General features: G+C 38.6%; 1 protein-coding gene across 1 annotated transcript in view; it reads left to right on the top strand.

Annotated features, from left to right (window-relative positions):
- Positions 1-13749, top strand: part of AUH (AU RNA binding methylglutaconyl-CoA hydratase) — a 311152-nt gene that overhangs the window by 171886 nt on the left and 125517 nt on the right. The window contains exon 6 of the mRNA XM_089677150.1: positions 5410-5466. Within this exon, the coding sequence (XP_089533276.1) occupies positions 5410-5466 (57 nt within the window). The remainder of the gene's footprint in view (positions 1-5409; positions 5467-13749) is intronic.

Genomic DNA, 13749 nt, shown 5'->3' with positions numbered 1-13749 from the left:
ACACAAGTGCAGAGCACACTTGCAGACAGCAGGTTTAAATGTGCTCAACCACACCCTTCTGAGGAGGAGCCGCAGAAGCCTGAAGGCATAAAGGTTCCCACCATGCTTTGCAGAAAACCAAGATGGATGCCAGCTCATGGAGATGCACAAGCTCTGAAGAAAGGTAGGACCTTGACAACCTACGATTAAGAATTGTTGACTTGCATGAAGCTAGAAAGGGTTACAAAAGTATCTCCAAAAACCTTGATGTTCATGTGTCCACAGTAAGACAGACTATCTACAAATGCAGAAAGTTTAGCACTGTTGCTACTCTCCCTAGGCGTGGTTGTCCTGTAAAAATGACTGCAAGAGCACAGCGCAGAATGCTGCATGAGGTAAAGAAGAATCCCAGAGTGTCAGCTAAAGACCTACAGAAATCTCTGGCACATGCTAACATTTTTGTTGACACATCTACAATAAGGAAACCATTAAACAAGAATGGAGTACATGGGAGGACACCACGGAGGAAGCCATTGCTGTCCAAAAAGAATATTGCAGCACGTTTGAAGTTTGCAAAATAGCACCTGGATGTTCCACAACACTACTGGCAAAATATACTGTGGACAGATGAAACCAAGATTGAGTTGTTTGGGAAGAACACACAACACTATGTGTGGAGAAAAAAAGGCACAGCACACCAACATCAAAACCTCATCCCCACTGTAAAACATGGCGCAGGGAGCATCATGGTTTGGGGCTGCTTTGCTGCTTCAGGGCTTGGACGGATTGTTGTCATTGATGGGAAAATGAATTCCAGAGTTTATCAAGACATTTTGCAGGAAAACGTACGACCATCTGTCCGCCAACTGAAGCTCCGCAGAGGATGGGTGATGCAACAGGACAATGACCCAAAGCATACAAGTAATTCAACAAAACAATGGCTGCAACAGCACAGAATACGCCTTCTGGAGTGGCCCAGTCAGAGTCCTGACCTCAACCCGATTGAAATGCTGTGGCATGACCTTAAGAGAGCGATTCACACCAGACATCCCAAGAATATTGCTACACTGAAACAGTTTTGTGAAGAGGAGTGGTCCAAAATGACTCCAGATCGTTGTGCAGGTCTGATCTGCAACTACAGGAAACGTTTGGTTGAGGTTATTGCTGCCAAAGGAGGGTCAACCAGTTATTAAGTCCAAAGGTTCACATACTTTTTCCTCCCTGCACTGTGAATATTTACATGTTATGTGCAATTAAACCATGGCAACATCTAATGTTTGTGTAGTATTATGTTCAGCAGACTGTGTTCTTATATTGTTGTGACTTAGATGAGGTTCAGAGCACATTTTATGCCCAATGCATGCAAAACTCCACGTAATCCCAAGGGGTTCACATACTTTTTCTTGCAATTGTACATATCTGGCCATATCTGGAGCTTAAATGATAGTAATAGCCATGATTCTGGAACAAGATATGTGCTTTCAACCAACATTACAGAGGACAGCAACCCCTTATTGAATTGGGAAGCAGACAAAACTTATATCTGTGGAATTTTAATCAAACATGGATCCAGGTTTTAAAGGGAATGGGCGGCCAAAAGTGAACAGGTTCACGGATCACTAATGTCACCTGACAAGTCCACCGACTCGCCCCTCTTTTCTTTGTACTCTGAAACCTTTCCTGTGTACAATCAGATCCAGTCCAAACATTGAAGAAATCCAAACAGGGAACCACCACCACAAAATCTCTGCTTATGCAGATAATCCTCTCTTTACGCCCACTCATCCTTGCATCTCTTTTTTTAACCTTCTGAGAGAATTTTAGATATTTGAGGAACTCATCCATTTTCCAAATATCAGAGGCCATGGGCATTGACATGACACCCCAACAAACTAAAGACCCTAAAGTTAATTTTTCCCCAATAACCTGAGAGATAACTTTGCAGCAAACCTTCCTATTCTTCAAAAGGCAAGGTCCCTGCTACACAAATAGTACTCTGGCCAGTTCTTCTGATTCCACCAATGTAAAATCCTTTAAAATAACTATCCTTCTGAAATTTCTTTTTCCTTTCAACTGTACCCATTCAAATTCCCCCTTCTTACTTCAATATGGTCAATTCATTATTCTCACAAATCTTATGGGCCAACAAATGCCTCCATCTCAAACTAAAACTCCTTCGCTTTTCCAAAGTACAAAGCAGACTAGCGATGCCAGATGTAATGAAAACTTATAACAGTGAGTCACCTGGTCAGACTAATGGATTGATGCAAACATGGCATGCAAATCACCATATCACCAGAACTGGTGGTACAGAACTTGACAGTCATACATAGATATTACCCAAATGCTTCTAATAAATGCTGGTGTTGCAGTTTGGAAGAAGGCTCACTCTTCCATGTCTTTCTGTTCTGTCTAAGCCTTAGACCGTTCCAGAGCAAAGTCAGGAAACACTCCCAAAAATGGCTTTCTTCCTCTTGCATCATCGTTGCATACCCACAAAATACACAAGAAGCCTTGCATATGTATAGGGTTGCTTGGATAGGCACAGTCATCCATCAAGTTATTGGTAACCAAAACAATTTTTTCCTCTTTGCCGCGGTCTCATTCTGTATTCACTATCACATACTCTACCTTGTTTTGGGACGTACATTCATTCATTCATACCTTGTTTTGGGAATGTACATATGTACATTCATACTGGGGACTAATCAGTAGCACTTAGTTTAGACAACAGCAAAAGGAGCATAAAATCATTTTCTTGCTCATAATTTCCCTAATCTCGTTCCTTAGAAATATTTATTTGTATCAGCTGCCTCAATAGAAGATTTATGCCTGCTCCATGAGATCTGTGACCAGTCCGTTGTTACTGTCGTTAAGGTCACAAGAAAAAAAGCTCAAGTTTAGTTTTTTGTTTGTTTTTTTGCCGAGTGGAATTTGCCTAATTTACTTCTACTGTGAGTGATTATTATCACTTGATTATTGCTACCCACATTTTCTCAAGGGCAGCAAACTGATTTCCACATGTTTATAGGACATAGTCTTTTTAAAATCTAGTGCAGAAGTTATTCTCCCAAACACCTTTAAGCTTTATCTTTTAGCTTTATTATAGATGCTGAGCCAGAGCTGCAGGAAATGGGAACTAATGATCTAGCAGAGAGTAAGTGTATTGTATGGCCCATCTTCCTGCATGCTCCATATACAGTACCAGGGTGTTGTCACGTTAGAAGATATTTATGGTTCTTGTACTGGCAGATGTTTGATGTCGACTATTTAGCAGAATATACAGAGTGGTGAAGCAGCCCATTAAGTAATGTGACTAGTGCCTGTGGACAAATAAGCCATGTTTTTTCAGTGTTTGGATGCTTAGTCATTTAAGGAAATCCTATTCATTTCTTAGAGTAAGAGGAAGTGGCATCCCAAATGAAGTGCATTAATTCTAAGATGCCTGCCCAAAATATTGAATATTTTTCCGGAGTACTCAGGAAGCGCCAGACCTTGGAAAACTGTAACATATGCACTTGCTTAAATTGTCTGCGCTAGATAAATCCTTAAATAATAAATAAATAAATGTGGACATACTGATTTGATAAACAAAAGTTGAGGACTCGCCCCCTGCCTCTACCTGCTTTCTATTTCACAAAGAGCACTGTAGTTTTCTAAAAAAAAAAAAAAAGTACAGCGGAAACTGCACTTTATAAGTACTTCCTGTTAATCCTAAGTAGTACTTTACAGTATTCCAGTTTTGAAAATAAATTAATTGCATTAGAGAGTGGTGGAACAGTGTATTTTGGTGCACGCCTCACTGTTACCAACATTGTCCAGTTAAGTACCAAGACACCAACCTTTTATTGTTAGAGCACTGTATGTAATATTAAAGTGGACCTACAGGAAATTATAAAATTGTATAGCAGGAAGACTCATTCACTTACCTTTCTTGGAGAAGACTGCTGCTCAATGCTTCTTTTAGTACTGAACAAGTGTGAAAGTCTAGGAACACTCGGAGTTCAGATTTACAGATTTTCCTCTTCAGTAGATATCATGTACCGAAGGCCTAGTCCTTCACACGTCACCCGCACGGGCACAAGTTTCCCATTTATCTTTATTAACTAAGGTACAGATATAAGCTGATATGATCTTTTATTCTTCCATTTTAGCTTTGTTTTAAAGTATATTTAAACCTCAGAACAAAAAAAATTATTTTTTGCAGCTTTCCAGTCCTTAGATGTGGTGGCTGCTTTAGTTCACTTTTTTATAGACTTTTTCTTTTTTTTATTTTGCCCTATGATCTTGCCCTTAACACACTTTCTGTCATAGGGGTGGGACTACAGCATAGTAATCCTAGAACAGAAAGCATTAGAACTACAGAATACCTTTCTCTCCTCATCTCCATATCATAGGGCCATATTGACCATAGACACATCTCTGTTGGATGGTTAGCGTTGCATGAGCCCTCCAGTGCTTTTTAATGGGAGCACACACACTAGAGGGTAATTTAAATCTGCTCTGCACATAAAGGCCTACAATGCACCAATCTACCTTTTAAAAAGTCTGAGGTAACTTTAAAATGAGAAACAAAAGGCAATAGGTTCTATTTTGCTGTAACATGACTAACTAGTGAAGCCCGGATAAGCCATTGCATGACTCCAGACAAAATAAACAGTGCTTTTTTCGCAGCTCTCAAGTGTCAAACTTATTTTTTAAATGTGCATAATTATAGTTCAGCTGGAGAAAATTCTACTTCTTTGTCATGTTTGAGGAATCCAGTCTAGTGATACAGCAAGGTGGTTAGAGAATGTACAGTTGTATGTATATTTGTCACTCCCATGAACGCTCCATGATGGAAACCAGCTGTCTTCACTGCGGTATTGCTGTCATCCTTCCTATAAGAGTTTATAAAAATATACTACAAAACAGCAGTCTACATTAGGGAAACAATCAGGAGTATATTTTAAAAGTATGATGGCTGAAGTCCACTTGCCAGAATTAAATAATATGACTCATGTTCATGGGTTATGACTAACAAGTTGGCTTACTTTTTAACACTTACAACACAAAGGGCAGCAATATGATCTGGGAATGCCATGGTGCATTAACATTCCCTGTAATGATTTAGATGTAAAGCTATAACCATAATTTATGCTTTTGCTTCTGTAGGTGCTGGGTGTTGACCGCTATATTACTTGTAGATGCAACGAATATAGCAAATCTCTTTTTAGAGTGTATTATCATAAAACAACATGAATTCCAGACAATGCACTAAACTGCGCTGGATAAAAAGGAACATTTTTGCTTCTGTTTATTTGTTGGCATTTTGTTAGAAATACTTTGAAGCATTGAATTACTGTGTGTGTATGTGTTTGTGCTGTGCTATTATTTTCAATATTTGACATTTGATTTTTATGTGCATTCATTCTGTGTCTGATGTCTTAGCTTCTTCAGCCAAAATGGGTCTAGTAGAAACCAAGCTGGCCATAATTCCTGGAGCAGGTAAGACAGCTTATTTTACAAATGATTGCCAACAGTTAAAGGTTTTTATTTTTATTGTAATAAGAAGTAAGTGCAATTGTTGTAATGTGCCTGCATTATATAAATGTGGCAATAGGCAAAACTAACCAAAAAATATGAATTTGCGGTTTTTATTATTATGCTGCTCTGTAATACAGGGAGATGATAATGTACCACTATAGTATATTGGGCAAAAAGTGAAGCAGACACTGAGCTAGTAATTTATTTACACAGTTAGTAAATGCAGAAGACTGAGATTTATCTCATGTCTAACATGTAGAAGCAGCATCAGAATAAAATAAATGGCTGTCATGGCATATTGTATACACACATATTTAAAACATTTTGTGCCACTTTTGGCTCACTGCAGTGTTGGAAAAAAAAAAAAAAAATTTCCAGTTTGATCTTGGGTGGAAGCCCAAGATGTTCGACATATCTTCTTTTTCCAGATTCACTTTGTCATATATGCTCACAATCTTTTTCTCTGGGTCAGTTGTTTTTTAGCATCTATTCGGCATAGAAATTTTAGGCTTGAGCACTGACTGGTCCAGTGCCAGACATGCCAGATAAGGCAAATATGATGCAAGGGTACTTAGTGCCCATTCACACTAGAACGCCATATGGGAAACCCACGTTCCATGCATGTTGCCCACACTGCATTCAAAATACAGGGCAGTTGCAATCTGCAGTGGGTGTCAATGTTAAGTTAACAACACCTTCCGCCATGTGTAAAAGTGATTCAGGAGCTGTGTAGTCGGTTGGATTACCTTACACCTACATTACAGAACATTGATGGCTCTAAAAAAAACATCAGGATCATTGCTGCAGCTAGAACCAGTGAAACACAAGGATGTATGGGTACATCCATTTGTGGGTAAGGGAGGTTATCATTGAAAGTACAATTTCACTTTTAGTAAGCATAAGGGAGGATTAGCGCTAATTTACATTTTTGTGGTCCATTGCTCTGCCTTAATAAGTTATGCGTTAAGGCAGCCACTTCAATATGAATGGGCTATCAATGCACCACAACAAATAAAAAATGCACACAATCCTTTTTTAGCAATGTAGTGCGCCATAATGCATGGTATGCACTTCAATATACTATAAAATATGTTGGGGTGCCACTCAAAATGAATACTGCTGCATTGCACCACACATAGAACAGGTGTGCTATCGTGCAGTTCATGAACATGCATTATTGCACTTATTGCCAAACACACACAAATAGGAATAGGCTGCAAGGGTTTGCTTTATATTTAGGGATAGCTTAGGCACACTTAGGGGACACAAAAGGCAACATACTGCCATCTGTCTGACTGTCTGTCTGTGTATTATGTATGTATTTTCATGTGTTTTCCATTTAAATAGTAAAGCAAAAGGTTTTATTGGCCTGGCTATCAGACAACCAGTTACCAGTTTTTGTCAGTATAGTTATTGCAATTTCTGAAATTGAGAAAGTAAATGTCTTGTAGATCCCACCAATTTCAGAACATTAAAGTGTATCATAAGCCTTCTACTGCTCGATTAAGCTGAAAACCTTAACATTTTATGACTTTACTCTTTTGATCTCAGTTAAATTCTCTGGTAAATAGGGCTATTTATAGAAGCATAGAACATCAAAACATAAATGAAGATATCCCAGTACATTCCATTTACTAAAAGACACAGACAGTCATTTTTGCAATTTAAATTGCAGTACTTTAGGCGAATGAGTGTTTCATTTAGCTCCATCATAATTACTGCCCAGATAATGTGAAATTCAGTGATATCCTTAAAAATACATTTTTCTGTTTGTGGTATGTGTGTATTTTTTAGTCTTCTATAAAAAAAATATGTATGCATCAAGTGACATTCTTAAGCAGTGTGACAGAGTGGCAATAGATAATATAAACTACTCCATTATTGGCTTATGTACATTATTCAAGATCCTTAGACTGGATGTTTACAATGTTAGTACACACATATATAATCTGTAGCTGCAGGAACCTTCAGTTTACCAAAATGTCAAATGGGCGTCTGCTTTCCAGAACCGTGCAACAGAATATGTTCTGACTGCAGTAAGAGCTGGTGTATACACTCAATATCAACTACCATTCTGAGGAGGTTGTAGAATGTATCTAAGTAAGGAATCAAAAGGATCATGTAGATTTTCATCAGTTCCTGTCACCAGATTCCAAGTTGTGAAGAGCACTAATGTGCATACCACCTAACATATGAGTTTTTAAAATAAAGAACATATCTATTATCTGCTACCAAAACAATGGAATGTCGCCAGCTTGGAAACAGGCATAAATCTCCAAATCCTGATTAATTTGGCACTTGGCTTTATCTGAGATAATCATATATCAAAATAATAAAAACACCGATCTATACTGTGGTGGCTGGTGTCTAAATGAACTGTGTTAGGAGAAAAGTGTACTCTGCCATTGCCAGCCCCCTTTTTTAAAAGGTGCCAGAATGATCCTGCAACTTCAATATTTTCAATGACCTAGAACAAGTATGCAGCCAGTAAACTCAGAACATAATATCTGTATACCTGTTCTAAACCTGTGACTCAGAAAGCCAAACAGAGAAGTCAGCAACCATTTTCTTACAAATTTCCTTCATTGTGCAATGAGGGACACAGGATTGTAGTAATTTTTAGATATGTGGGTTATGCTGCCATCTATTGGAGGTGTTGACACAAAGGAGGTTTTTGGCAAATAAAAAAACTTTAAGGAAGCATCTGTATAACCCCCACCTCTAACCATTATGCCTCAGTTTTTTGCTAGTCTTCTAGGAAGTTGTATGCCTTTTCCTCCTGGAATACTTAGTTTTTACTGAGCTTTAAGACACTTAATACACCATGAATATTTTGCACTTTGGCAACTTCAGTCAACACTGAGTATACTGCATGAAGCTAGTCTGTGAAGCTAGTACACAGCAGCTTTTCTAGATTGACATTATCAACAACAGCTTTGGCAGCCATACTGCTTGAAAATTGTGTGGATAGCATGAAATCTAACCCTTGGGCACTGGGCTCTGCTTTCGGGGTGCTTTCCAGACCTTTGTGTACTGTGATAGTTAGCCACAGAACACTCTCCAAATTCAGAGTGTGGCAGAGACTCAGGCGTGATCCATTTTCTGAAGGCCATCTTGGAGAGCAATCCTGTGGGCTGAAGTATATTGGTATTGCCTCAACTTAGCCTTGGTAACCCTTCCTACACCATATTGGACTGTTAAATTGTGGACTAGCCTATGCTGTGACCTTTACACTTTGTATTATGGTGCCTTTTAGATCTCTGTGTACTGTATTAGTAAGACATAGGACATTCTCCACGTCTAGAGCAGTGGCTAAGCCTCTAGTGTGACTAAATCTCTGCCGACTAATTTGGTTATTAAGGCTATCTGGCTTGAACTATTTCAGCATTTCCTCAGCTGTATTCTAGTAATTTTGCTCTGCCAGTCAGTGGGATTTGTCTGCAATCTGACTTTTGGCAGTGGGCTTTAATTAGAAAACTTCCTAAACTTTGATGCACTGTATTAGCTATAAAGCATTTAGATGTGACACTGTCCATATGAAATCTTGCAATGTTAATGACTAGCTTGACTGAAGCAATGTGAGTTACCTCACGGTTTGTGCTGTTGAAATTTCCTCCCACTGCCATCTTCTTGTGGTAGCAGTTAAGTTGAGAGAACTGGGTGCTGATGCCATCTGCTAGGCGGAACATTGTACACGCATGCTCTGTGTTTTTATTGCCTTTCAGCCTGTTGTGGCTCTTTCTTCTCCAAATCTCGTTGGATCTTTTGGTCTCTGGTCTTGTTCCACTGCCTGCCTACAGTGACTTGGTCACCTCCTGCTACCATCAACCCTCTTCAGTAGCAAATGCTTGGGTTTGTGAATATGCCATGCTTTGTTTGACTTTAGGCAAGTTGTTCTCTGGTATGAGGTGCAACATGTCTTTGCAAAGATGCTCTGAAGACAGTACCGCTGCTATGGCTAACCTCAGCTGACATTCCTCAATTGTCAATAGAGGTGAATGCTGAGTTTTCCCTGAAGCGGACAGTTCTCCTCACTTCCTGTTTCATAGCCAAAACAGGAGGTGAAAAGAAGTAACTTCAAAGAAAGGAAATCCCTGTTTCTGAACAGGGTCACCAGAACTAGTGTCCCCATTGGAAGATTTCCCATCTGTTACTCTTCTAATCATAATCCAAAATTTGGAGTCTTCCTTTACTTTCACTTTTGGTGACAACTGTAAAATGACAAATAGAGGGTAATGCTCTCTAATGGGGGCACAGACCACAGTAAACACCTGATAGGTTTTCTAATTCCTTTCCACGCTATCCAAAACTAAAAAAAAAAAAGCTATGCCTTTAGTTATACTTTAATGCCACAGTCTGCTCCCAGGAGTTCTATGCTTACTTCGGTGCAATCCATGACAGAACTACTGTGCCTCCACCTCTAAGTGTGCCTGAAGCCCCTATTAAAATCTCTGTTCCAGTTTTAGAGCCTTCACAGCCTTTTCCTTAAAGTGATACTAAAAGCTCAGTGGACTAGCCTATGATGTGACCTTTACACTTTGTATTATGGTGCCTTTTAGATCTCTATGTACTGTATTAGTAAGACATAGGACATTCTCCACATGTAGGGCAGTGGATAGGCCTCTAGTGTGGCCTTCACAGCCTCTTCTTTAAAGCAATACTAAAAGCTCAGTTTTTATTTCAATAACAAACATGTTATACTTATCTGTTCTGTGTAATGGTTTTGCACAGAGCAGCCCCGATCCTTCTCTTCTGGGGTCCCCCTGGGCATCCGAGCAGGTGCTCTCTTGAGCCGCTGCTCTGTGTGTCCATCCACACGGAGCCGCTGCTCGACCCCACCCCCCTCTCTCTCCTCATTGGCTCACTGGCTGTGATTGACAGCAGCAGAAGCCATAGGCTCCCACTGCTGTCTTGGTTTGCTGGGGACTCTCCCTCCTCATTGGCTGAGACTTTTGTGGACATCTCCGGATTGCGATGGGACTCAGGTGAGTTTTAGGGGGGGCTGGGGGAACTGCTGCACACAGAATGTTTTTTACCTTCATGCATAGAACGCATGAAAGTAAAAAAAACCTTGAGCCTTTACAACCACTTTAAGTGTCCCATATTATTCCATTTACAAGAGGTTCTTGATCAATTTATCGATGCAGTGCAATTTACTCTGAAAATGGTGGTTCAGCTTACTGCTATAGGCATTGAGGTAGTTAGAGCTGTGGCTTCGAACACTTGCCATTCACATTCACATTCTATTTGTTCAACCTTCCTTTAAGAAGACTGGAAATAACCTGTGGAGTTGTGACTCCCTCCTTACAACCTAAAGGAGCTTTAAAGGCTCATTTACATAAGGCCAGTACAGTGTGCAGAACTGCATGTGTTTGTACCAGGGAATGACAAGTATTCCATGCAGCCACAGCTAGAGGCCTGTCAGAAATCAATGATGGGCTGACAAATGCAGGGAATGTATGAATCTCTCCACACACCAGAACATTTACATCGCACATGCCCAAGAGTTACTACTGCCCTGTATCCTTCAGTAGATGCTCAGGAAAATAAGATTTTTGTACTTACTTAAAATATTTTGAACGTCATCGAATTTAGTTATGACGATTGGAGAAGGGTTATTCAACTGCTGTTTTTTTATTTTGCCCATGTCAAAGGAAAATAACCTAGTGCAGGAAATGTGCTGCCTAACTGGTCTGGTACTCAACAGAGAGAAAAAGCAGCCATATTTACTCGAAGGCTGGCACTGGTATGTTTTTTCAGGACATCACATTCACCACATAATATAGTGTAGATATCTGCTCTACTTTTTTCTCTTCCTGATGCACAGCAGGTTTTGTTGTGCCAACTTCGCTCCTTTCATCTGGAATTAGTTGTGTTGACAGCTGCCACACTGGCTCCTCCCTAGGAGTGTTTGACTTGTGTAATGCGGACAAGTATATTTATGCAGTGTTATCTGGGTAGTCCACTCTCACCAAATACATTCATATAAATTATTTACATTTTACAATCCACACCTTGCTGTTGCCACAGAACATTTATAATTGCGCATCCTTGTTTCTTTGACCCCAGCCAAGTATAGTTTACTTTGTTTCTAGAGACAGAAAGGAATAATGATTTTTGCCTTTCTTTACTATTTTTTTTTTGCAATTTCTGATCTTTTTTTAAACCAGATTTATACCATGTTCAGTATTTTTATGATAATATATTAAGCTGATTAACATATCTGTAGTAACAGAATTGTATGATGATGTCAAATCACAGAGAGGAATGTCTGACCCATGTGGTTTTTGTCTTGGTTTATGGATTACGGTTTCAAATCTGCTATATGTGATCTTTATGATCTTTACTTTATGTAGTGAGCTGTAGAATTCATGGGAATTGTTATTTACTAAAGAGTTATCATTTAGGCATAGCTGGAAAGCTAGCCAATAAAAATACTTGGCTGGCAAAGGCAACTGCTTCACAAGTTAATAGAATATAAAAAAACGTAAAGGATACAGTATATGGTGATTTATTTATTGGTTATCATGTTTGCGCCTAAACAATAATAATGTACAAAATTGTTCTCTAAAAAGTTGTTACACTGCAAGTGGTTAATATGCATAGTTCATATTTACCACATACTGGAGGTGACATGTAGGCCTCATTCACACTGGCACTGCTGCATTTAGCTTTTCTAAATCTAGGAAAAGCCATCTGGAAAGTATAAACATATTTTATACTTTCCAGATCACTTTTTCATTCATTTTAGATGCTCCTACTTTGAAACAACTTATGCTGCTTTTAGACAAGTTTAGCTTCGTTTACATGCATTTAGCCACCTTGGTTTCTAATCACAATGTGAGAGTGTTTGGAAATGTCCTCTAAAAGCAGGTTTATTGGTGCCAATGTAAATGAAGGCTAATACTACTTAAAGCAAAATTACACTGCATCTGAGCACCACGTATCAAAAATGCTATTTAATTCATATTTATTATTCAAAACAAACCTTCATCCATCCATGTCTCCATACTTTATTTTGCTGAGAAATCACTTTGAAAACTACCCCTAGCATTTCTAGCCATGTCCAACTTAAGTAAGGGTAGATGATTCATGTAGCATTTAATTTCTGGAATCCATCTGCCCTTAGCTCAAGCATGCAGGGTGTGCTTAGCTGAAAAAAAAACCCTCCCTCCCTCCTGAAGACTCCTGGGATGTATGACATCATTTGCTTAGGCATGAAAACCAGGAAGTACAGTAACTGAAGAAACAAAAACAAGTTTAATATGAGTAAATATAATATACTTTCCTATCTATTTACTAATGCTAGCAGCATAAGGATTAAAAATAGTCAATGTTGACTGAGTAAAGTTCCACTTTAAAGCTGTTCTAAAGGCTCAAGGTTTTTTACCTTCATGCATCTATTTACACTTAAGCTGGCCATAGATGATTTAAAAATTGTTCAAAATGCCCAATCATTCGACTTTCTAAATGTTACTGGGCTCATATAGATTTTCAAACTGCAAATGTGAATGATTTTCAAAGTGTGAGTAGTGGAATCGATTGAGAATAACACAATAAATCGTAGTGCGCATTAGCACGGGCGTTTATCCATTAGACGATCAACAAAAAATGTACCTTTTTTGTTCTGCACGAATGACAATATGTCAACAAGTTTGGGGGGACATTTTTTTTTATTAAAGATGGTGTTATCACACACTCAGATCAAATGCCAACAAATTTTCAAACAATGTTCTACTTGTCTATCACCAGCTTTATTCACAGAAGAGGGCTGTTTATGTTCAGTGCTTTGCAGTCTTAGCTGATTTGTGAATACTGAACCTTTTATTTTAGGTTAGTCCATCTCAACATGGCAAACTGCTCAGATAATTGAAATGCACTGCACATTGACCACAATATGTAGTTTTTTTTTTCACATACTCCATGTAAATGTAATTCCAGTTTATAGTATATTTCAGGGATAACACCAATATAAATAAAATATAATATTCATCAGTTCATTATTTTGTTTATATTTCTCAGTATTAAATTTTTCTACGGTAACATTTTTTGGCATTTTGAATTTATTGATATGACTGGCTACCAGGTCTGTAAACCATGTGATCGTGCTTCTTCTCCTCCTTCTACCATTTTGTTTTTTAGGGCTAACTAAACAAATCTATCAGATACTAAACCTTAGTATTTGTGTCCGATTTTACAGCACAGGTACAGCATTAATCATAGTATTTTTGGAATAAAAATAAT

Source organism: Staurois parvus, unplaced genomic scaffold (assembly GCF_062004578.1).
Source record: "Staurois parvus isolate SC_StPar_1 unplaced genomic scaffold, SC_StPar_1.0 ptg000178l, whole genome shotgun sequence".
NCBI classification, from domain to species: domain Eukaryota; kingdom Metazoa; phylum Chordata; class Amphibia; order Anura; family Ranidae; genus Staurois; species Staurois parvus.
This window is presented reverse-complemented; position numbering and strand designations above follow the sequence as displayed.